This window comes from Felis catus, chromosome X (assembly GCF_018350175.1).
Source record: "Felis catus isolate Fca126 chromosome X, F.catus_Fca126_mat1.0, whole genome shotgun sequence".
In the NCBI taxonomy this organism is placed as follows: Eukaryota; Metazoa; Chordata; class Mammalia; order Carnivora; family Felidae; genus Felis; species Felis catus.
Window position 1 is genome coordinate 34,234,518 of NC_058386.1, and position 25,696 is coordinate 34,260,213.

The following is a 25,696-nucleotide window of genomic DNA, read 5'->3' on the forward strand; positions in this document are numbered from 1 at the left end:
GAAATGCCCTATTTCATTTCTCTTTTGCATGCACTGAGGATTTGCAGGAAGCTCCAGGCTGTGTCAAGAGATGATCCCTCTCCCCCACTCCACCTCCTGATGATTACACCAGCTTAGCTGACATAGCAGTGTTTCTAAAACCATTTAATTTGATAAATATTCAAACAGTAACAACAGCCTTGAACAAAATGTTTGCATGGCAAAGGATACCATAAACAAAGTCAATAAACACACAAAGACCCGGAAAGAGACATAACCCATAAGACCATCAAAGGCATACTTTCTATAATATACAAAGAGCTCTTACAAATTGACAAGAAAATGAGAAGCAGCTCAATAGGAAACCGAGAAAAGGGTATAAACACACTTGTAATAGAAATGCAATCATACGAAAAGATGCCAAAATTCATGAATAGTTCGAGAAATGGAAAGTAAAGAAGCCACGGTCACTTTACGCACAAGTGGCAAAGATTAATAAAGAGCACAGCCAACACCTCTTGTCAGCAATGTTGGAGGGGGGGATGTCATAAATTGCTGGTAAAAGTGAAGTAGCACAGCTTCGTTTGAAAAGCCGCCGGGAAGTTTCTACTAAAATTAACAATAAACATATCTTTCGGCCCAGGACATCCATTCCTGGAAAACCACCCCAAAGGGATTTTTCTGTACTGTTCAAAATGAATGAGCACAAAATAGGAAACTAACTGAATACCCATCAAGAAAGTTATATATATATATATAAAACTGTATATAGTAACTATATTATAGTTATATATATATAGTTTAAAAATATATCTTATATAGTTAATTATAGATTCACAAGATGGAATAATATGCAGCTAATTAAAATTGAATCAGAGATAAAAAGATGATTTAGAGGTATTTCCATGGTTACATTAAGAAAAACAAGATGCAAACAAATTACATAATACGGTCCTATTTCTGTGAGGCAAACACTCCCCAAATGAAGGCGGATGTGTTTGTTTATCATATCCATATATGAGATAGATTGCATTAACGGACCCCATTTTGTGCTCCTTCCCGTATCCAGGCCCTTGCCATGTAACTTCAGTTTCTTCCGTCAGGAGATGGAATGGATTTCCATGCCCACTGATGATGATTTTAACCCATGGGATGTAAGCTGATGTGACACAAGCAGACACTTGAAAAAGAGCCTGTGTGGTCGGATCTGCCTGCTTGTACTTCCGCTATCTCCATGGGAAGGATATTCTTGGGCTAACCCACTGGTCCCAGGAGGAGGTTGAGAGATAGGAAGCAGAGCCACTCTCGCAAAACTAAAAGCTACTCCAGACAAACCCAAGCTAGAACAGAGACCTCAGCTGATCCTGAGATACACGAGCAAGCCCAGCCAAAAGTAACCAAATCCCAATTTCATGCTTTATGAACTATAATAAGTAATTGCCATACTAAATCACTGAGTTTGGGAGTAGTTCATTATGCAGAATAGCTAACCCATACTCTGTGTGTGTGTGTGTGTGTGTGTGTGTGTGTGTGTATAAATTCTGTCTGTATGGGATTAGATGTCTGTAGTTAAGAACAGAAAGATACACAATACATTAACATGAATTAAGGGTGTAGCTGATGTGGGAAGACAGAAAGAAGAATCAAGTAAAAAAGTACGATATGAATAAATACAAACATAAATAAAAGGACTGCCCTACAATAAAACTACGTACATACTACCCCATTTAGGTGTATACAGGCACACTTAGTGGGTTAAACGGTGCCCCTCCTCAAAGATACATCCACTCAGAATCTCAGCATGTGACCATATTTGGAATAAGAGTCTTTGCAGATGTAAAGAAGATAAGGATCTCTAGATGAGATCATCCTGGATGAAGGTGGGTCCAAAATCCAATGACTGCTGTCCTCATGGGAGACAGAAAAAAACATGACAAGACAAAAAAACAGAGGGGAAGGTCAGCAGAAGACCAAAGTTGGGATTAGAGTAATGCATACGCAAGTCAAGGGATGCCAAGGGTCGCTGGCAGCCAGTAGGCACCAGGAGAGAAACATGGAACAGATTCTCCCTCAGAGCCTCTAGGAGAAAGCAACCCAGCCGATGCCCTGATTTTGGCCTTCTGGACTCGAGGGTAGTGAAAAAAAAATCAATTTCTGTTGTTTCAAACCACCAAGTCCGTGGTACTTTGTTATGGCAGGCACAGGAAACTAATAAATACTGTATACACGGTGTTCATCAGTCAAGACGGTGTTCAGCTGCATGTACCAGAAAGCTGACCACAGTAGCTTAAATAGAAATTTATTTTTCTCATGTAACAGGAAATATGTAGGTAGACACTTTATGGCTGATAGAGATGCTCGTAGATGTCATCCACAGCCAGCTTCTTACAGATTCATGCTTTAATGCTGGTATATGTGGCCCTCTTCCTTATGGTGATAAACGGAAGCTGTATCCGAAGCACCAGCTGCTTTTCCAACAGTAAGAAGGGACGAAGGGCAGTGAGAAAAAAGCAAAAGGCACTTGCCAGTGTCGTCTGTCCTCTTTTAAATAAATGTTTTTCCTGGGGCGCCTGGGTGGCTCAGTCGATTAAGCTTCCGGTTTAGGCTTGGGTCATGATCTCATGAGTTCCTGGGTTCCAACCCCCTGCATCGGGCTCTCTGCTGTCAGCACAGGGTCTGCTTCGGATCCTCTGTCCCCTTCTCTCTCTGTCCCCCTCTCTCTCTGCCCCCGCCCCCACTCCTGCTCTCTCAAAATTAAAATAAGCAACAATCACACAAAAGTTTTTCCTGAAAGCCATGGAGAAGTTTCCTCTTTCATGTCATTGGCTAGAGCTGACCTCTCCTAGCTGCAAAGAGGGGGTGGGGATGGTGGTGGTAAAATGGGATCATATCTTGGAGATATTTTGAAATTCGAGCCAGTACAATTCATTGACGGGTCCTATGTGAGGGTAAGAGCGATGTAAAGAAGAAGAAAAAAAATGTGCAACTGGAAAAATGCAGCTGTTCTCAATTAAGAAGAAATGAACAATTATAAATAAGTTCCCCAGAAAGTTTGTTTTTGAAAAAGAAAATGGCTCAAGGAAGAGATAGTAAGGGATGATAAGATGCTGAGAAAAAGATATAAAGTGTGCTGGAGGGACTCAGGAAATAGAGATAATAACAAAACCATTACAGATATAAAGACTATATCTGTAATGTAAATTATGGACTTCGGGTGATGACGATGTGCCAGTGTAGGGTCACGAATTATAACAAATGTATGGCTCTGGTGCTAAGTGTTGATAGTGGAAGAGGCTTCGGATGTTTGGGGGCAGGAGGTATACAGGAGCTCTCTGTATTTTCCTCTCAATTTTGCTGTGAAGCTAAAACTACTCAAAAACATAAAGTCTATTTTTAAAATACCAAGCTCACAGAAAAATATAGAGAATAATGAACAACCCAATCCAATTTTATCAAATATTGGCATATTCACCATGATTTTTAAAAATCGTTTTTGAGGGGCACCTGGGTGGCTCAGTCGGTTAAGTGACCAACTCTTGGTTTTGGCTCAGGTCATGATCTCACAGTTTCATGAGTTTTGAGCCCCGAGTCAGGCTCTGCACTGAGAGTGCAGAGCCTGCTTGGGATTCTCTCTCTCTCCCTCTTTCGTTGCCCTTTCCCCCTCTCAAAATAAATAAACATTTTTTTTAAAAAAGTCTTTTTTTTCATGAAGTATTTGAGATTGTTGGAAAAAAACACATATGAAAGACAAAAAGTAGAATAGATATTACTAATACCAGAAGTGAGTAACATGGAGATGGGCTCAGAGAAACTATTCAATACAAACTTAAAAAGGACAAATAAATGAAACTAACTTTTAACAAAGTGACAGCTATGAGAGACAAAAGCAGACATTAAACTCCAGAAGAAGAGGATAGAGAATCCAGAGAAAACAAAAGACGTTCAGTGATAAAATTACGGGAAACTTACTTGAACGTAAGGAAGACATGAATCTGGAGATTGAGAATACATTCATAATTCTCATATACATCCATGTGATATAGACATGCAATATACAGTGGAGATGTATCACTGTGGGGTGACATACTTACTGCCGACCCTATGCCTGATATTCTGTAAGCTGTATGCTGCATCTTTTTTTTTTTTTTAGAGAAAGAGAGAGAGAGAGAGAGAGAGAGCGCTAGCAGGGAGGAGGTGCAGAGGAAGAGACAGAGAGAGAGAAAGAGAATCTTAAGCAGGCTCCACACTGAGCGTGGAGCCCAACATGGGGCTTGATCCCACAACCCTGGGATCTTGACCTGAGCTGAAATCAAGGGTCAGATGCTCAACAGAATGAGCCACCCAAGCACCCCAGGTGTATACCTCATGAGGCTGGTGAGAAAACTGAGGCTTACATAGAGTATGTGTTTTCTCTGAGCTCACAAGGTAGGAAGTGGCAGAGAGGTGATTTACACCCTGGGGTTGAGGGGGTGTGTGCAGGGCGGGGGGGGGGGGGGTTGGCGGGCGGCAGATAGGGGACAGACAGGTGTGACTCCAGATACTTGGCTCTTTTCACATTATGTGGCCTGCCACCTTCTTGAGTAAGTAGAGAGTTTGTTAGAGAAAACTTTTTTCTACCTGACTTTGGCATTATAACACAAATTTACTTGGATGTTTCTATGGCCTTTATAAGAATGCAGTCATAATTTTAGAATTAATCACTTACTTTGCAATGTTTGGTGGGTTTATTTTTTCTGTTTTGTTAATTTATTTTATCCCCTTATATGGTATCTTGTAGGTGAACTTGACCTCCTAACACAGCTTACATTTTCTGAGTGGGTTCCAGAAGGATTCCAAAAATGGTTAGGGATTGGGAGAGCATCCTCTTCCCATTAAGCATTTCTCTGTTTCAATTTCTGGCCCTTTTGAGGGGGAAAGAGGGAAGAGGGGAGAAGGAGACTGTTTCAGTCTGGGGACATAGGTCAAGGATTGTATTCTAGAAGGAAGGCAAATTAATGCCTTTGCTTGAATAAATAAAAAATAGAAATTTAAATAAACATGACATTAGGTGGTAGTAATACAAGCACTCTATTTTCTGGCCATGGAGGAATTACACAAATGGAACAAAGACATGTGAAGTACTTGAACCAATTGGATGAACATACAAAAGGCATAGTCCCTACAGTAGGTCAAGAACAACATTTATAAAAGCAGCTGAACTGGCCATTCTTAATGGCATCCAATTTGCTTCAACCTGGATCTAACAAAGGTGATTGTGCTGTGTAAAACTAAATGGAAAAAAAAATAGGATGGAATGAACAAACACTAAGCCCACACTCAGAATTTCTTAATTCAGTGTTTCACAGACTCCCAAGAAACTTCAATTTGGAATATTCTGGATCCTGAATCCAAAGCCCGGTGGTGTGGGTAATCTCCTTCTAGTGAAGGAGACAAAACAGGAAAAAGATGTTTTAACACCCAGCCCTGATGTTTTCTCTTACACTTGTTTTGTTATGTAAATGAAGGTTGTTCTTTCTAAAACCCCCAGATCTAATCATTAAAGTGAACCACTCCAGCACGATCAGTTACATTTGCTACTGTTTTAAAACAGGATTGAAATGATGTTTAAGTCCCCTCAACAGAAACCAAGAAAGTCATTTCTATAGACACTACGTAGCCCCAAATAAACATTTATGACGAATATTGCTGGCTGAACTCTACACCACGAGTACACACTTTATAATTCCAGCCAAGGTAATGACCTGCTTTGCACACAATGCAATGACACAAGACACTGTATCTTAAAGATGGAAAACATGTGTTTCCTTGTTTAATATTTTCCTAGGAAGGCAACAATAATTATAACAAAGTTCAAGGTGGTCATTAATGGTGTACACTGAGTTTATTTCCAAATTTCTCCTAGTTGCGAAGCCACTTAGGAAAAAAGGAAATTGACCATGTGCCCCAGCTGGATTTTGAACTTCCCAGGAGCAATGGTGACCTGAAGTCCAATCCTGGCAGGCCCAACTGGCAGGGATAATCTTTGCACAGTAGTGTGATAATCAATATATACTCTATAGATAAATAATATGTTCCTCTGGCCAGGTTCAGGGTGTAGAGGAGTGCACAGGAGACTCTCAGAACTCCACTAACATGAACTTTTTTATCTTTAGGGTTAAAGAAATGCAGACTTCACAGACAGAATGGTAGATACCATGTTTCCAGTTTTTCAAATCATCTGTCATAGATGGATAACAAAGAACAGCATAACAGAAGCAGATATGCATTCATAAATGGGCTGTGTGACTGCACTTTTAGAAACAGTATTTAAAGGGTTTATAGAAAAATACTGTTTTAAATTTTTTTTTAATGTGTACTCATTCTTTGAGAGAGACAGAGTGTGAGCAGGGGAGGGGCAGAAAGAGAGGGAGACACAGAATCCGAAGCAGGCTCCAGGCTCTGAGCTGGCAGCATGGAGCCCAACGCGGGGCTCAAACACATGAGCCTTGAGCTCATGACCTGAGCCAAAGTCAGATGCTTAACTGACTGAGCCACCCAGGCACTGAGAGAGAGAGAGAGAGAGAGAGAGAGAGAGAGAGATTCTTAAGCAGGCTCCACATTCAGCATAAGGCAGGGTTCAATCCCATGATCCTGGGATCATGACCAGAGGGGTATCAAGAGTCGGACGCTCAACAGACCAAGCCACCCCCACGCCCCTTGAGAGCATTTGACTCCAAACCAACTCACCAGATCAGACTGTTGACAATCTCTCTCTCGCTCTCAGAAAATTCTGCATACATGAAATTTCTGAGCAATTATTCAAGTACAACATCTATGAAGAAAGTGTTCAAATGTAAGTGTCAGCTTAACAAATTGAACACACCTATGTACATGGCATCTAGCACTCAAATGAATAGAGCATTATTATACATGTTACTTGAAATGAAATGTTACAATTAACTTTACTTGAATTTTGAGGAGTGACTGAAGTGACACAAAAAGAAATACTGAATTTTAGAAAAGAGAGTCTGCAATAGAAAATATTAGTTCCTAAAAGATTCTTCTAAGTCGAGAAAAAACAGCTTGAAAACCATGAAGATGTTGGTGTCTTCCTTTGGTAAACGGCACAGTTTGGTTTTAGACTTCATTGACTAACTTACCGATTAGCTCCATTGTCTCCTGTTGTGGAATGTTTCTGTAAAGCTGGCTTGGTTCTACCCTCCCCTGTAACCACCGTCTTTTTGGTAACTTCCTTTCCTGCTTGGATACTCGAAGACTTTGTTCTTCTTCCTTGAAGTTGAAAAACGTAACTAGCTTGTTTTTCAACGTCAACTTGTCAGAATAATTTTACCTGGTATGCAGTGTGCCTATTAAACCTATAGATGAACACATTTTACGAAGGACAATTTTCTGTATCACATCTGAATTGTTTTCTATTTTACTTGTTGAGATCTCTACGTCAGTGACATCAGTTATGATCATGTTGTGTTGTCTTTGTCTCCTATTCCCAACATTCCCCCTCTATTTCCTTTAACTCTTGGTGGCTTCTCTCTGTGAGGATCTAAACCCTTCGCTCTATGGCAGTAATTTAACATTCCATCATGCCTGTTTTGTTTCTGGTTCATTTGTTCACTCTCCAGTGGTGTGTTTGGTTGGTATTTTGTTGCTGCTGTTGTTCAAATTTTGCTTTCTTTGCACTGCAGGTTCCTTTTTTAAAATCTTCCCAGTGGTTTATTAATTTTCCTATTCTTGTTAAGGTCTTCTATGGCTGGAGGGACTTATGGGTTGTATTTGCTTCCAAATGTATCTCTTGCCGACTAATTTTGTGGGGGCTTTAGTTTGCCACACTATTCTTTTCTTCTTGCTCAGGATTATGAGATTAGCCTAAATGCTCTGTCTAGACCTAATATGATATAGGTGAATTCAGCTCAATGTCAGTGTACCTCATCCAGGTCCAATTTCTTTTATTAGTAGGGTTAGAAGAGTAAACTATGGTGTGAAACTATTGACACATTCTATCAGATAATATTGTATTTATGATATTGTAGCTTCAATAAAAGGGGGTGTGTATGTATCTATAAGAATATATAAAAATGTATATATAATGTGTATATATAACTTATATATGTTTATATAAAACTTATATAAATGTTTATATGTTTATATAAAATTTATATAAAAGTTATATATATAAAACAACAAATTGGGATATATATATATATATATATATATATATACACACACATACACACACACATACACACACATACATCACTCAGGTTAGGACTTGAACTTATGAAATATTGACACTTATATCTTTTTTCCTATGTTAATTTAGCATTATAATTTATAAACTTTGAATCTAATTTCATAATTTAAACTCACCAAATGGACACACTTAAACAGGATAGAGTGAAGGAAGAACACTCTTCATGGTTCTTTCTATGTTCTGCAGTCAAATGTTCTACCCCCTTGCCTGTGTCCTCCTATGCTAGTGGTACAAGAAGGTCCTGGAATTCTAAGAGTTCCAAGAATAACCCAATTGAGATGCCCCTAGATGGTAGGTAAGCAAACATAAAATGAGTCATGTACTCTTCTTATCTACCATACTTAAATGATTCATTTTCTATAGAAAGTTCTCAAAGATAGAAATGCTGAGAATATAACAAAAGGTAGTCTTTAGTATTCTCAACCTTTCCTGTGCTCTACGCTTCCTGGATTCAAAGCTAAAGAGGTTTGTTGTTGTTTTTTTTTTTTTTAATGTTTATTTACTTTGAGAGAGAGAGAGAGAGAGAGCAGGAGAGGGGCAGAGACAGAGGGAGAGAGAGAATCCCAAGTAGGCTCTGTGCTGCCAGCAGAGAGCCTGATGTGGGGCTTGGTCCCTCAAACCACAAGATCATGACTTGAGCCGAAATCAAGAGTTAGCCTCTTAACCGATTGAGCCACCCAGGGGCCCCTAAAGAGGTTTTCTTTCTTTTTTTTTTTTTAAGTGAGATGTAACAAAAATGCTAACTCCAACATATTTAGACATGCCAGAACCTGAAAGCTTAAGGCTTACAGCCAACAGACTCATTACTGCCATGTTCCTGGGTTTTAGCATCTTCCTGTCTCTCTTCTCCCAGCTAAATCTTCATAAGGGTGTTTCCTATAATGACAGTTACAATGGGGTTATCCTTTCCACCCTAGTTTAACTCAGAACATTATTATGTTATTTCTGCATGTTTGTACCTTGCGACAGTGGTTCCTCCATGGGCAGATGACAAAAAATGCCTTGCTTCTTGACTCTGATCAGAAGAAAACCGGCCATTAACTGGGGACTGTAGCAAGGCCTTTAGCAAAGTCTCTCATAACATTCTGTAGTCAAGAAAAAATATGTAGGCTAGGTGATTGTACAATTAACATGATTCATAGCTGGCTGAAACAACATACAGCAAAAGTTGCTAATTAATGGACTGATATCAAAGCTGAAGGAGCTTTCCAAATATTCTATAGAACTTTGCCCTTTACCGAGTGCTGCCTTTTTCCTATTATCAATAACTTGGATGAGTATATAGAATAGTGATCAAGTGTATGGCTACGATCTGAATGCATTAGAGCAAAAAATTAGGACCTAAAATATTGAAACAGGCTGAAGTAATGAGCCAAATCTAATGAGATAAAGTTTAAGTAAGATACATATAAAGTTTTGTGCTTTGGTCCAAAAAGAGCTGCACAAAATTTTGTTAACCAGCAGCATATGGGTGTAGCTGTTAAAAGAAGTCCATTAAAGTGGAATTAGGTGGAATTGTAAGGAAATAGATATTTGTTGGGTAGTGTAGAAGGAACATTAATTTTGGCATCAGAAAACTAGGTCAAATCCCAGCGCTGCTACTTTGGCCATGTAAACTCTCTGTTTCTCACTTCCTCTGTTGTTGTGAAGTTAAATGCATTGACATGTCTAAGTTCCAAGCACTTGTGTGCAATAAATGCAGCATAGAAAGTTACCATTTACAATAAAATAGGTGGCCAGGCCACTCCGTTTAGAAAAGACGGTGCTTGGAATGAATTCAAGATGCCACCCTTACAGGCAAATTGCAGCTACTTCCAAAGACTGACCAGGATGGATGAGCACCTCAAAAACCACTGGAGGACCTGGAGATAGATGGTCAGAAGAAGCATGGATTTAAGGGAGACCGAATCTACCTTCAAATATGTGATGGTGTGCTGCACGGCCTCCTGGGGAGGCTCCAAGGAGGGACAGCTAATACTGGAGGACAGAAATGACAAGAATGTGGGCCAGGGTGACCACTGGGTGGGGGTGTTGGGAGCGATTTCAGTATAAGTGGGTGGTTGGAGGACATGCCCTTGAATAAGAGACTGATTGTTGTGTTTCTTGGACACTTTGCATTAAGTGGTTCCTTCTAAGTTCTGCCTCAAAGTAATCCAGAATCTCCACTACCTTGACTTGGGCTGCTTCCTAGCCTTAGAATTATACCACCTTCTCTCCAACGTTTGGCTGAACCTCTTATTTCTCCAATCTGCCTACTTTGAGCAGTTGACTCTTGCTCTCTATTTTATTTATGAATTTCTCATCGCTTAAAATGCCATTCCTCCCAACTATCCAAAGGACACAAGTAGAAGGAGTAACTGGCGGACACTTTTTGGGAGATGGGCCAGCAACGCATGATTTTCTGATTGCTGAAGTTAGAAGGTAAAGTGCAAATTAGGAAGCAGAACTTAAGAGCTCCAGAGTTGGAGCTGTGGACCAAGAAGCTGGGGTGGGCGCCAGACCCCAGACAAGGCTTCTACTGAGACTTTAGCGTATTGGGAAGGAAGCAGAGACCAGGGGCTGCTAGCCTTGAGCCTGTTGGCGGAATACAAGTACTCAGAAGTTGTTTGTCAAGGACGACTTACTCTTCTCCGGAGGCAAAATAAAGCCTGGGCAGGTAGCTCAGCATCTTCAGCCAGTTCCAGATCTCGATTTGGGAAAATGCCTGGGGCAACCAGAGAGGCTGGCCGCCTTCGGCCGGGCCAGGGCCCGCCCGCACCCCTCCCAAGTGACCCCAGGGAACCATTTTTTTTTTTTTTCCAGCCGCGTGTGAGGGAAAATTGACTGCGCGCCAGTTGCCAGGGACGCGGCCGCCAGTTCGGCGCGGCTGGGGTGAAAGAGGACGCTGGGGGGAGGGGGCTGTGGCTTCTCACTGGCTGGGGCGCGAAGGCTTATTTGCATAACATTCTCAAACGGCATCTGATTGGCTGAAGCTGGAGGGGCGGTGGTGGGGTGATTCTAAGGGCCCGGAGCCCTGGCCCGGGGACTTTTTCGTTCCGGAGTTACTCCGGTGGGCGTGAGTTGGTGCGCTGGCACCGGGGAGCTGAGGAGGCCCGGTTTGGGAAGTTTTGCAGGCAGGTGCATGAGCCATCTTTCTCTTACAGTATTTAAGAAATGTAAAAGAACGGGGACTGGAGTAAAAAACTGGAGGATTAAGAGTGACCTCGAGACTAGAGGAAGGAAGGAAACGGATCGGGGGATGGGTGGAGGCCAAAAGGGCGGCTTTAGGGGCCTTCTTTCAACCCGGGCTTGTTTGCTGCGATCTCTTTGCTAGATCACTTGGATTTCCGTTTTCTGTTAGTTATTATCACACCTTGTTGGAACTGGGACGAAGACAAAAAGAGGCAGGATTCCAGCATTTAATTAACTCAATCTGAAGTTTTCTTCCAGAGGCATATGTACTTAAAATATCAAGAGGGTCTGTAATGGGGGGACAAATATGTTTTAATTAATGAGAGGATCAGCTACTGCAAACCGGATATGTGTTTTTCTCGATTTTTCCTCTTGCAATGCTCTTTGTAGCTCACTGGTTGTCAAGGTTTGAAATCAACCTGAACTGTTTTGTTCTCTCCTGCTGCCTAAGCACTAGGGGAAAGGGTCTGTGGCTCATCATAAACCATTTCCACATTTTTAAAGTTTCTGACTCTTCACATAAACACTTCTTAGCTATGATGAGGTCCTTCAGTAAGTACAATTAATCTTTGGAAAGTAGTTTAAAATTTACATAATTTTTACATCCACTGTCTTACTTAACCTTAACCAAAATTGCCTATAGCTCATGGGAGAAGCTCCATTTTGTTGATAAGGAAACTGACCCTGGAAAAGTTTCTAAGTCTCCATGGTGCAAGTGGGAGGAGGAGATTTTCCCAGCGCTTCAAATTTATATAATTATTTTTTGCCCTACATTTTTCTTTCCACTGATCCTCCCAAAGACTGCTAGGTGAGCAGGTGACATTACCTCAGTTTTATCGATAGAAAAACATGGGCTATGATCTGGCAGAGCTAATAAGCCCTGAAAGTGGAGGTCAGCAGGCTAGGCTCTGTCTCCAGAGGTCACTGACTTGGGTCCTGTTGCCCACAGGTCAGTCCAAGCACCAAGTCTGATTGTTTGCTGTGGAAAACATTTAGATATACATCTCCGAAGTGAAAGAGAGAGTGGAAGAAATAAACTCCTTTATTAGGTGTCTCCCCCTTGTTTTGGCACTTCTTGTCCTGTGAGAAAACACTCTAGTAAAAGCACCCCTAAAAGATTTTAGAGAAAAGCAATTTGCTGAATTATCTGTAGGACTGTTGGAGATCAGCCAGTGAAGGACATGGCAAGGGAAGCGAGATGGTAAAAAAAACTAAATGAAAACGGGTTGTGGTTTGGAGTCCCAAAGTGTAATTTAAGGTGCAATGCTCTTAAAAGTTAAATCCAAAGATTTAGTACATGGCTTAGGCCCTATTAAATGACCCTGTGTTTTAAGAACTATCTTAGGAAAGGAACATTTCAAACTCCCCACCCCCTCCACCACCAAAAAATATTATTGGATACCTGCCTGCTTTTCTGTTAAATGATGAAAGACACCCAACACCGGGCCTAACTACTGTCACCCTCTCCTAGCCCTTTGGCAGCCAAAAAGCCACGTGGCCAGGGCTCTCCACCATCTCCGAGTAGAGGGACTTGGGAAAAAGTGGGTATTTGGCCACTGCTGCCCATTGCCACATCTGATCTCTTGGGAAAATGTGCAAATGGGATGGTGAGTTGCTCTTCATCCCTGGCAGCAGCTGTTACAGAAAAGATTGGGAAAGACCCGGCTTGGAGGGAGGCAAAAGCCTCCGAGGCTCCCCTCCCCCAGCAGTTGGCCAAGGCCAGAGCCACCGCGGGAACACCACGCGTCCACGTGCACCAGGCATGCCCAGCCACCCTTCTTACGTAAGAGCCCGGAGATGGAGTTGCCGCCGCTGCTGCTGCTGGTCCCTCTTCCCCGACGGCTAATAATAAACCAGGATCGTAGTTTCTGGGCCGTGGCCACTATCGATTCAGGGTTGGGGGCTCTGTTTGCAACCAGGGCTGTGCGTTTCAGTCATCCCACTTGGGGAGCATGTGCAAGGCCCACCCAAACCAACACGCCATCCCGCCCCCTGACCGGTCCGGACGCCTGCATCTTCACCCGAGCAGTGTCCGGCCCTCCTTCAGCTGTCCTGCTTGGGGCTGTCGGGGTGCGGCTGCCCCATCCCTCCTCTGCCCTGCCCTGCCCTGCCCTGCCCTGCCCGACCCGGCCCGTCCCGGCCTGGCCACTGCGCCCTCCCTCCGCCCGGGTATCAGGCGAGAGGCGGAGCTGGCCCGGAGCGCCCCGCCCCCACTCTAGAAGGGGCCAGGAGAGTGTTACTCGCGGTCATCCCGGCCCGGGCCTTTTATCTTGGCGCTGCCGGGAGGCGGGAGGAGGAGACACCGGGGGTGGCCCTTGAGCGCCGGCGACACCTTTCCGGGGCTCTATAAATTGAGCACCTGGAATGGGCAGGGGGCCGACGCCACTACCGCCGCCCGCAGTCACAGTCCGGCCACTGACCGTAGCAGCACCCGCAGGCCGCCGCCGCCAGCAGCGGGAACGCTGAGCTACCCAGCAGCAGGGTATCTCGAGGAGCAGCAGGAGGTGGGTGCCCCTGCCCCATCTCTGCCCGGTCGGCGTGGGTGCTGGGACTCAGGCGGCTTTTCCGAGGGCGAGGGGGGTGGGGAGGCAGCCCCTTTCTTCTCTCCGCGGCTTAGGCGGGTGAGTAGGTGGGACCGCCGGGCTGTGAGGGGAGCTCCCGGTGCCCGGGTGAGCAGGCACCGGGGAGGGCGCTGTGCGCGGGCGGGGCCGCCGGGCACCCTAGCCGGGTGAGTAATCTCTTTCGTCCCCGTCCCCCAGCCAGGCCTGGGCTCGACCCGCGGACCACGCGCCGCCATCGCGAGCTTCCGGGAGTCTAAGCTCCGAGGAGCTGCGTGTCCCGCAGGGCCGGGTTGCGAGCGAGACGAGAGTTGGAGAGGGCGGAGCAGGAGCCGGGAATCCCCGCGCACCGGCTCTAGCCAGGCCCCCGGCGCGGGCCTCGGAAAGCGCGTGAAGGCGGGCAGCCCGTCGCCCCAGCCGGCCACCCCGTGCCCCTGCGTCCCTGTGCCTCGGCGCCCGCCCGGCCACCATGATGCAGATCTGCGACACCTACAACCAGAAGCACTCGCTCTTTAATGCCATGAACCGCTTCATCGGCGCGGTGAACAACATGGACCAGACGGTGATGGTTCCCAGCCTGCTGCGCGACGTGCCCCTGGCCGAGCCCGGGCTGGACAACGATGTCGGCGTGGAGGTGGGCGGCAGCGGCGAATGCCTGGAGGAGCGCACGCCCCCGGCCCCCGGCCCGGGCAGCGCCAACGGCAGCTTTTTCGCGCCCTCCCGGGACATGTACAGCCACTACGTGCTGCTCAAGTCCATCCGCAACGATATCGAGTGGGGGGTCCTGCACCAGCCGCCACCGCCGGCAGGGAGTGAAGAGAGCAACGCCTGGAAGTCCAAGGACATCCTGGTGGACCTGAGCCACCTAGAGGGCGCGGAAGCCGGCGAGGAGGACCTGGAACAGCAGTTCCACTACCACCTGCGCGGGCTGCACACTGTGCTCTCCAAACTCACGCGCAAAGCCAACATCCTCACCAACAGATACAAGCAGGAGATCGGCTTCGGCAATTGGGGCCACTGAGCCGGGACGCCCCCGCCTGTCCAGCACCCTTACCGGCCCCATCTCTCACCCTCTTTCCCTCAAAGCTATTTTCTTTCTGGCTGTAGGGCGCGAAGGGCGATGGGCGGACTGCAAAGTTAGGCTGGGGGGCGGGGGGGGGAGGGGTGCTGCGTACTTGCAGGGGGCGCGGCGGGGCCGCCGAGAGGAAGGGGCCTCTTTGGGAAGTGGGGAAGAGAGTGGTGATGGGAGGCAGGATTGGGGGGCTCAAAGACCGCCCCTCCCTCCAGTGGGTGGTGGGGGGGGCTTGTGTTCTACGTTAGTGGGGATGGGACTGGGCTGACGCCCTGCATTCAGCCTGTGCCTTTCTTGGAGTTTCTTTTCTGTTTGTTCTTTCTGGAGGAGAGGAGTGGAGAAGGGGCCATGCCGGGTGCGGCGCGGGGTTGCCACACTTGGGAGCGCCCGCCCGGAGCCGGGCGCTGGGGAAGGCGGGGCGCGCAGCCTCGTACCGCCCTGCCGTTGGGCTGGTGGAGGCCGCAGCGTTGCTAGGATTGCATCAGTTTTCCTGTTTGCACTATTTCTTTCTGTAACAGTGGCCCTGTCTTAAAGTATTTCAAATCTCCTCCTTATTCTGAAACTTCGGCGATTCCATTGTGATAAGCGCACAAACAGCACTGTCTGTCGGTAACCGGTACTACGAGATTAATGATTTTCTGTTACACTGTATAGTTGTCCTGTGGCACCCCTACCCCATCCATTCCACGCCCTCCCCGCCCCCACCCCAGTGTGTGTAAGCTGGCACCGTGCCAGCTTGTACGAAGCTTGCCGCTCAGCCAGTGAAAATAATAATGTTATTATGAGAAAGTGGACTTATCCGAAATGGAACCATCTGACATTCTATCGTGCTGTACGTAGAATGATGAGGCGTTCCACTGTTGTTATATGTCTTAAATTTATTTAAAACTTTTTTTAATCCAGATGTAGACTATATTCTAAAATAAAGGAAGCAAATGTGTTAACGAAACTCGACAAAAGTTTGTTGCTTTTTCATCTGCCCGTGAATGGCCTAGTAGTGAAATAAAAATAAATTCAATTGATTCTTTTTTTTTTTTTTTGCAAAAGTCAATTTTATTTCCTCTCTGGTATTTCAGACTGGTGGATAATTGGCTCTGTAAGTACTCAGTTTGGTTTGGGAAGTAGCTACCACAAGATTCACTTCCAAGCTTTTTATTTGTAATTCAGTGCCCCGGAGAGGCCCGTACACCTCAAGAAGTTTATAGATACTCAAAGTATCTGGGAAGGGACATACATTTTTCGACCACCTCGACCAGCTTTTTGCAGTGCTTAATTAGCAGTCTAAACGTTTTAAGAAGCCCAAGCACCGACTGAAGTGTTTAGAGGCATATAAACTAATTTCAAAGGCAGAAATTTCACTTGGCTACTGAGAAGTGAAAACTCAGAAAAGAGACAGCAGCTAATATTAGTGCACGCACCTTGCAGGTCTTTATTTACAAGACTTTTCATGTGGGTCTTAATAGATAGTGAAATGTGTTCTAACGTGCGCTGTGGCCTCTTTTCACTAGTTCCCAGGGCAGTGCTAAGTTTTGCTAAGCGGTGCCCAGCAAGGCTTCCAGGTTTTCAGTGAGCTAGCCTGCAGCTGTGGACAGCAGCTGATCGAGCAAGGCTGCAGCAGGGGCCCCGGGGAACATTTCTTAGATGCCAGTATGATGCTTTCCTGGGATGGTGTTTTGCATTTTCTTTCTTTCTTTGTTTAGGGGGAGTAAGTGTCCGGTCAACTTCAGGTTTTAATCTTGAAGTCGGGAGACATCTCCAAGCTCATAGAGCTTGAATTTAAAACACACAGAATTTTGCAGCACAAACAAAAAAGCAAAATGTTTTCTGTGGTGGGGGCAGCTCAAGTCTATTATCAGCTTTCAGCAGCCGTGAAAAAATGGGGAAGTGTCAAGACCCTGTCAAGACCGGGGTGCTTGCCTTTGCCAGAGAAAGTCAATCATTAATATGTACAGATAAGGGGAACAGCACCCAAGGCAAGGCATACAGCCTCTCGCTTTGTATTCCCTTTAAAATATCAAAGTGCAAGCAGCAAATAACAAAGGAAGGAAACTACAGAAGCCATGTGGTGGAAGGAAACAGCAAGACTTTGGAATCAGAGAGTGGTGTGTTCAAATCCTCTTGTTACTACTTACTAACTAGGAGTATTTAACCATCCATGCTGTTGCCATGTTTGAAATGAGGGATAATAGTAACTACAATGCTTATTTTGTGGGATTGCAGTGAGGATCACATAAGATGATCTGTTGAATGCCTGACGCCTCGAAGTGTCTTTAGGCACTGCTGAAGGGGGGCTTCCAGGTTTCTCTCTTGCTCTAAATGTTGGTTCATGTCTCCCTTGTCTCCCTTGCCTCTCTCCAGCAGTATGTGAAGAAGGGAGAGCATAATTTGCGTTACATCCCTAAAACAGCAGGTCAACTCTTTCCTTTCTCAAAGTCTCGAGGGAGAACCTGAATTCGAAGCAAAAAGGCATAGCTTGGGCAGATAATTCGCAGAAATTTTAGGAGATGCTAACTGCAAGTTGTTTCAGAATGTTCTTGTGGTATATAGAACACAGATAACAAAACCAAAGAGGATTGGGTTTTTTTGTGTGAACCCGTAAGGTTTCCCAGGCCCAATAACTACCAGCCCACTGATAATAACTACTGTTTTATTCAAGATTAGTTGATGAGACAGAACAAGGCCAAATCTCCCACAGATTGACCCGGTAAAACTCAAGAAATTTAACATTAAAAAAACTTTTTTTTTAATGTTTACTTTTTGAGAGGGAGAGAGAGAGACAGAGAGAGAGAGAGACAGAGAGAGAGAGAGAGAGAGAGAGAGAGAGAGAGAGAGAGAGAAAAGAAGACAGAGCACGAAGCGGGGGAGGGGCACAGAGAGAGAGCGCGTGCGCGTCTGCGCGCGCGCGCGCGCACGCACGCACTCACGCACTCACGCAAGTGGGGCGAGGCGTAGAGAGGGAGGGAGACAGGATCCGAAGCAGGTTCCAGGCTCTGAGCTGTCAGCGCAGAGCCCGACAGGGGGCTCAAACCCACAAACTGTGAAATGACGACCTGAGCTGAAGTCAGAGGCTTAAGCGACCGACCGTGGCACCCGGGCGCCCCAATTTCTCGCGCTATTTAAATTCGGCTTACGTTCGGAGGTAAACTGAGAGAGTGACTTGATTTTTCAGAAGGTCTTTCCTGAGGACGCTCAAAGGACTTGATAGATTTTTCAAGTCGCAGATACCGCGGGGCAGCGCCCTCAGAGAGATCACGGATGTCTGAAGGCGCCCTTCTCCGTGGCAGTTGGTGGCCAAAGGGAAGGCACAGGTAGATGAAGCAGGCAAAATGGAACAGCTCAGATTACAATCGATTACCCTCCAGATGGTCACATTTGATGAGATGTTCTACATCAAAACTGCACACCAAAGCCTTTGAGAAGGCCTGCTTTTGCTGCTGAAAAACAGCTTTCTGCTTTGCTCACGTGGGGTGTGTCGTGTTTTACGTTTACACAGTGTTCCTTAGGGGTCTGGCCTAATCTACTCTTTCTCTGAGCCTGAACCCGATTGTGAGAAAGCAGCTGGGGTTATGATTGTTGGGACCAGCTTGAAAATTCGCCCCGGGGTCAACAATTTTTTCAAAAACAAAAGTTGTTGTGGTTTGTGCATGCCTCATAGTCTCCCCTTACTTTTACTTGCTGAGCAAAATTCATGTGGGCAATAGGGTCTCCTCTCCTCCTCCCCCCTGCCTTCTCTCTGTACCCTCTAGTTCTTGTTGCAAATTGGACACAGTGCTGGTGGATTGAGGGCTCAAATCTTACATACCTTGATTTTTTTATTTTTATTTGTCATTTTTTAATGCTTTATTTTTGTGAGAGACACACACACACACACACACACACACACACACACACAGAGTGGGAGTGGGGGAGAGGCAGAGAGAGAGAGAGAGGGAGACAGAGAATCTGAAGCTGGCTCCAGGCTCTGAGCCATCCGCAGGGCCCCATGTGGGGCTCCAACCCATAAACCATGAGATCATAACCTGAGCAAAGTCGGATGCTCAACCGACCCAGCCCCTACGTACCTTTTTTTTTTTTTTTTAAAGGTAACTATCTTTTTATGGGACATCTAGTACATGGATGCCAATCATTACGTCCTTGTGTGATTTATTTTGAAGAGTTTTGAATGAAATAGTGACAGAAGGAATGTTTTCTCTAAATTTTAGGGACAATTTTTACCCCCAACAGATTAAAAAAAAAAAAAAAAAACTGGACCAGAAGCTCATGAAGACTTGAAACATGTGGACTATTGGATTGGTCTCTTAAAATTAATGATTAATCTTTTTAAAATTTCAAACTTTATGTAGTTTCTGATCAAGGCTAAATTGCTTTAATTAGCAAAATAATTTAAACTCAAAGTTATTTGCTTTTGCTTTTAAGATTGGGTCTGATTTTTTTGTTGTTGTTTTTAGTAACTCAGGGAAATTTAGAGGTTGTTCTTGAGTTACTGTAAACACCTTATTATGTCTCTAGTTAGTTCATTTGGAACTGTGTAGAACTTTCTGGTGAGTGGTGGAGATAATGATAGTGTATTACCAGTAACCATTTCTGTATCTAGAAGCCAATACCATCCTTTGTCTCATGCAACCGGGGCTCCTTCCCTGGGTCCCCCCCATGCTGATCTCTGTAAGGCCTTGTGACTCCCCTTAGAGCCAAGGAATGCCCAGAGCTTGTGTGCCCCTGTATCTAGACCACACTTGGGTACCTGGGTCCCCAGAGTTCCTCGTCCAAATGGCCCTGAGCCCAATCCAGGGACTTCCTAGACACTTGCCCTGAGTTTATTCTCCTGATGGTGGGCATGCTTAGATGGTGGATGGGGCTTGGCTGCAAACTGGGTGGTCCAAGGATGGGACAGGATCCGAAGGGGGGGATCCTCGGACAGGATCCGAGGGGGGAAAGATAAGGGGATGGAGTGGAGATTGGAGGTCCCCCCTGGGTTGCAGGATGGACAAAGGGTTTGAAAGCCTACAGAAAGGAAATAAGACGTGAAAGCAGCTCAAGCCTTAAAATCTCCTCCAGTATTGGCAACTGAGGATCCTAGGGTTTGTCTCCATGTTTCCCACATTCCTCAGGAGTCTCCCTGCTCCATTGAAAGAATGTTATTTAATTAATGAAATGTTGGTTAAGGAAAAGGAAAACCACATCTGTACACAGAGCTTTTCCAGCTGCTTGCTATTCAGGGCTTGAATGGCGCTGATTATAGCAAATACCCAAACTGATACGCCTTCCATACAAACCATGAAGATTTCGCCTCCTCAAATTTTCTTTCATCTGTTGTTGTTGTTGTTGTTGTTGTTGTTGTTGTTGTTAATTACTGCGTTAGCTGTTTTCTCCTTAGTGTCAAAAGTCTTGGTCAAGTTAAAGCAGAAAACTAATAGTTGCGCATCTGTCTAAACAAGGCCCACTGAAACCACAACTGTCTCATCAGCCCTTCCTGTTTTGGCATTCTCTGTATTAAGGAGAATGTTTTGTTTTGTTTTGTTTTGTTTTGTTTTTTGTACCTTCCCATTCTTTTTCTTTTATTTGATTACTTCTTTGTCTATTGTTTCAGAATGCTTTGCCTAGCAGTTCTAAAATACATCTGCCGGTGTGCCCTACTTCAGTAAGCCCAAACTGGTAAGAATTTTGATTGGAGAAAGTTTTTTTTTAATCATTTAGTTAAGACCAGGGTGATAGAAGGCAACTTTCTGTCTGACCTTGAATTGTCTGGAGAAAGTGCTTTCCAGCATAGTAGATAAGACTGCAAAAATACTCGCAAAACATGGAGCCCACTTCTTTATTTTAGCTAAATAAACAATGTTGGGGGTGGGGTGTTTTCTATCCTCTGTTTTACTCTTCAATACCCGCCTTACTAGTGTTGATATGTGCACTTTTATCAACGAACGTTCGGTTAACAGGATGAAACCGAACATGATTCATTTGATGTTTTCAAAGGTAGAAACTAACTTTGTAGTTTTTTTTTTTTTTTTTTTTTTTTTTTTTTTTTTTACCTTTTGAATACCACACTGCTGAGGTAAAGAATGTTGTAGCTTGTGGGTGAGCTCAATAGGGCCAATTAAAACCTCACTACTCTTCCACCATGTTGAAATACCTGACAGAACTTGCTGTGTCCTTGGATAATGGCATTTTTTTTTTCCTTCTTAGCAGACGTCTAATTGAGGAGATTTCCTGTTTGGTAGTCAAGCAAAGATGAAAACGAAAGTGCCACATTGTTGGTTGTGACCAAGGTATTTAAAATGTTCCAGTTGTTCACAATGGGATAATCATTTTAAGCCCTGCTTTTTTTTTTTTTAATGAAACATATGCGTTGTGAAAGAACTCGTGTGTATACGATAGCAGCCAAGCTATGTGTAGAATGCGCAGTGTAGTTAGCATACTGTGGTCATTCAAAACAAGCTGTAGTGTTTCGTGACATCTAATTGACATTGCAGCTTGTAACTCATCGATGCTTTGAGGGTATAATTTAGTTTCTGTTGTGATAAGTACTTGCTGACAGTTCCTTCATAGCTTAAATGTTTGGAGGGAGAGTGCCAGAAATTTAGATGTTTCACCCAAGTGTTGGGGGCTGGGAGGGATCTCAACACCAGCCGCCCTTTCCAACCAGTGGGTTTGAAAGCAGAGGAAAAGGCCTACTCCCTGGAGCCAGTTTAGTCTCAAGTAGAAACAGGGAGGTGCCAAGACAAGCCTGCCGAATTGCGTCTTTCCAAATTTACCAGATGTCACCGCATCGTCCCTGGGTCAACATGATAAGGGCAGTGATGGAGAAAGGCAGTGTGTGTTTTGGGACACTCCCACCCATTGGAAGCCTGAGGAGTGGGGAAACAATCCTTCTCCTTTTTAAATTTATTTTTATTTTTTATTTTTATTTGTTTTTATTTATTTATTGTTTTTAAAGTTTTAAATTTTATTTATTCATTTTGAGAGAGAGAGAGAGAGAGAGAGAGAGAGAATGCGAGCAGGGAAGGGGCAGAGAGAGAGAGAGAGAGAGAGAGAGAATCAGAATTGTAAGCATGATCTCCAAGGTCCACGCAGAGCCCAATGTGGGACTCGAACTCGCGAACCATGAGATCATGACCTGAGCCGAAATCAAGAGTCAGACACTTAACCGACTGAACCAACCAGGTGCCCCTCGTTTTCTTTTGATAGCAGATTGGTACCTTTTTCGCTGACTAGAAAGGCAGCAAATATTAGGTTGAAGCATATGAAATTGTCATTTTTGCCGGCGCAAAATGGTCAGATGATCCCCGATTTGAGCAATGAGATGCCCCTCTGTGGATGTTCTGTAGCCCTTTCCTGTCACCTTAGGAAACTATTGTTTGCAAACTCAGGGTTGGCCTGATTTCCATCTAGAAGGAGTGGGTGACCAAAAAAAAGGGGGGGGGGTCAAGGGGGACAATTGTATAAGGGAGACAAATAGAATAAAAGAAAGAGGAGACTTAAAATGAAGAGAAGAAATGAAAAAGTGGCAGAGAAGCTGTGGCACACTGTGTTTTCTAAAAAAGGTTGCAAAGTTATTTCTGGCCCTGAATGCTCTTCCACAGCCTTGCCACCTTCCAGCAAGAGGTAGAATCTCCCTTTCCTCACCCTGAATTTAGGGGGAGCTCTGCCGCTGCCTTGATCAAACAGACGTGGCCGTCACTTCCAAGGCCAGGCCATAAAGGGCGATACATACTCCTCTTGTGTGAGATCCATGGCTGTCTCTTGAGACGCTCGCCCTTGGAGCCTAGCTGCAGTGCTGTGAGGAAGCCCAGGCCACATGGAGAGGTCACCTGTAGGTGTTCCAGCTGACAGCCTCACTGAGGTCACAGCCAGCAGCCGGCATTTCACTGCAGACCATATGAGCAACACTTTGATTGATTCTAGCCCCCAGCCTTCCAGCCACTCCAGCTGATGGCAAGTGGAGCAGAGACAAGCTGTCCCTATCAAGCCCTGTCCAAATGCCAAATTTCAGACTTGCATTGTAAAATATTTTCTTTTTTTAGTATGTTTTTATTTATTTTGGAGAGAGAGAAACAGAGCATGAGCAGGGGAGGAGCAGGGAGAGAGGGAGACACAGAATCTGAAGCAGGCACCAGGCTCTGAGCTGTCAGCACAGAGCCCGACTCAGGGCTCGAACCCGTGAACTGTGAGATCATGACCTGAGCCGAAGTTGGACACTTAACCGACTGAGCCACTCAGGCGCCCCGTGTTGCAAAATATTTTCATTCTCTGAAGCCACTAAGTGGTGTGTTACACAGCAATGGATCTCTGGAACTCCAAATTTTAGGACATTGTAGAACTAGGTGCAAACACTTGAAAATAGAATGTAATTCTGTAGGACGGGGTTGATTTTTATCACATTTGCCTGCATAACAGCTTCTAACACACCTCGAACCTTTGGAAACATTCACCTGATGGCTGATGTGGAGAAGGGTTCAAAGTGACATTTTACAGTGAAAGTTCAGCTTGGTGGGCAGAGTGATGGTCCCCCAAAGATGTTTGTGACCTAGTCATCCAAACCTGTGAATGGATCTCCTCACATGGCAAGGGGTAATGAAGGTTGCAGCTGAACTGAAGGCTCCTAATCGCCTGATGGAGCGATGGAGAAATTATCCTGGATTATCCAGATGGGCCCAATGTAATCACGAAAGTCTTTAAAAAGGGAAGCAGGAGGGGGCACCTGGGTGGCTCAGTCGGTTAAGCGTCTGACTTCGGCCCAGGTCATGATCTCATGGTTTGTGAGTTCGAGCCCCACACCCAGCTCTGTGCTGACAGCTCGGAGCCCGGACCCTGCTTCGGATCCCATGTCTCCCTCTCTTTGCCCCCCACCCACCCCCACCTCTTGCACTCTCTCTCTCAAAAATGAATAAAAAATTTAAAACAAATGGAAGTAGGAGGCCAAAGTGTCCAAGGGTCAGAGTGACACAGCACAAGGAAGTCACGATTTGCCCTTGTCAACTTTAAAGATGGACAAAGGGGTCACGAGCCAAAAAGTGTTAGGCAACCTTTAGAATCTGGAAAAGGCAAGGAAACAGATCATCCCTAGAGCTTCCAGAAAGCACACAACCCTTCAAACACCCCAGTTTTAGCCCAGCGAGCCCTGTAGACTTCTGACTTCCAGAACTGTAACATGATAATTTTGCATTGTCTCAAGCCCCTAAGTTTGTGAGAATTTGTTCCAGGAGCAATAGGAAACGGAAACACCCGGCCTCGAGCATGTGGCCAGAAAACAAACAGGTTAGATTCTTGACACTTAATCCATTCGCTGCCTTGGGCTGGCTGGAATATAGAATTTCGAGCACAACAACTTGTTGAGAACAGAATTGAAAGGTTCTTTTTGCCTTCTTTTGTGAAAGAGACTTTATTTTTCTTTTCAGCTCTAACCTTGGTGACAGTAGCCCTGAATAGACACTAGTTGTGGGCGTGGCCACCGTAGAACTAGAAGGGCTTACTTCAAGTATAGTGGCGGTCTTTATTATGGATTTTTTGGTTAAGATCTTGCGCTCCCTCTCTCCCCATTTTTATTTGTTTCTCACTTCTTTCCCTTCTAAAGCTATTTTGTGACATGTCTGTGTAGCATTCATTTCTGCAGCCCCACACATCTTTATTAGTTTTGTTTTTTATTGAGAGAATTGCATGCGATGAAATCTACCGATCGTAAGCACGTAGTTTGAGTTTTGACAAGTGCACACACCGATGTAACTGGTACCTCACTAAAGGTCCACAGAGTTCCCATCACCCTACAATGTTCCCCGTGCTCCTTTCTGACCCCATCTCCTCTAAGACCCAAGCAATCACTATGCTGATTTCTATCCTGATATGTAATGTGGCCTGTTTTTGAACTTCATATAAATTGAATCACACGATATTATATGATTGGTGATCTTTGGGGTCTGGCTTCTCTCATTCAATGTAATATTTCTGAGATTCACCCACACTCCTGCATAAGTCAGTAAGTGGTTTACTCCTTTTTATGGCTGAGTAGTGTTCTATCTTATAAATGTCCACACTATGTTCATCTGGTTTCCTGTGAATGGATATTTAGGTTGGTTCCATTTTTTAACTTATTTAATTTAGCTTTTATTAATAAAGTTATAAAGAACATTCTAGTTGAAGCCCTTTTTTTGATAAATGCATAGGAATGGGATTGCTAGTTCATAAGATAGGTATATGTTTAACTTTATTTTTTTAATGTTTATTCATTTTTGAGAGAGAGAGAGAGAGAGAGTGTGTGTGAGTGGCATAGGGGCAGAGAGAGAGGGAGACACAGATTCCGAAGTAGGCTCCAGGAGGCTCCGGGCTGTCAGCAGAGTCCGACGTGGGGCTAGAACTCATGAACTGTGAGATCACGACCTGAGCTGAAGTTGGACGCTTAACTAACTGAGCCACCCAGGCCCCCCAATTTTTTTTCAAGTTTCCTTATTTATTTTGAGAGAAAGAGACAGAGAGTGAGGTAGAGGCAGAGAGAGAGAAGGAGACTGAGAATTCCCAGCAGGTTCTGCGCCGTCAGCGTAGAGCCCGATGCGGGGCTCGAACTCATGAACCGTGAGATCGTGACCTGAGCTGAGATCAAGAGTCGAACGCTTAACTGACGGAGCCATCCAGGCGCCCCCAGTATATGGTTAACTTCATAAGAAACTGCCAAAGAGTTTT

The 25,696-nt window shown here is 44.8% G+C and overlaps 1 protein-coding gene and 2 long non-coding RNA genes across 4 annotated transcripts in view; 2 read left to right on the plus strand and 1 right to left on the minus strand.

Annotated features, from left to right (window-relative positions):
* Positions 1–6,571: 6,571 nt before the first annotated feature.
* Positions 6,572–13,532, minus strand: LOC123383400. The gene is made up of 3 exons (XR_006593096.1): positions 10,852–13,532; positions 9,187–9,312; positions 6,572–7,248 (listed from the first exon to the last, which is right to left on the minus strand). It is a non-coding gene; the product is annotated as an uncharacterized LOC123383400 (long non-coding RNA).
* A 159-nt stretch (positions 13,533–13,691) lies between these two features.
* MID1IP1 (MID1 interacting protein 1) lies at positions 13,692–15,977 on the plus strand. Of its 2 annotated transcripts, none has more exons than XM_004000403.6 (2): positions 13,692–13,902; positions 14,158–15,977. In XM_004000403.6, the coding sequence occupies exon 2, from the start codon at positions 14,426–14,428 to the stop codon at positions 14,975–14,977; it is 552 nt and encodes a 183-aa protein (XP_004000452.1). In that variant the 5' UTR covers positions 13,692–13,902; positions 14,158–14,425; the 3' UTR covers positions 14,978–15,977. The 2 variants fall into 2 exon arrangements, with proteins under 2 accessions (XP_004000452.1, XP_044906870.1); XM_045050935.1 differs by having other exon boundaries at positions 14,162–15,977.
* A 2,028-nt stretch (positions 15,978–18,005) lies between these two features.
* LOC109496475 overlaps positions 18,006–25,696 on the plus strand; it is a 269,632-nt gene continuing 261,941 nt past the window's right edge. Inside the window, exons 1-3 of the long non-coding RNA XR_002739828.2 lie at positions 18,006–18,167; positions 20,616–20,680; positions 21,209–21,291. This is a non-coding gene — a long non-coding RNA (uncharacterized LOC109496475). The remainder of the gene's footprint in view (positions 18,168–20,615; positions 20,681–21,208; positions 21,292–25,696) is intronic.

Bases quoted from the DNA above. Each gene is read 5' to 3' on its own strand.
- MID1IP1 (XM_004000403.6), top strand. From the start codon at position 14,426: ATGATGCAGATCTGCGACACCTACAACCAGAAGCACTCGCTCTTTAAT.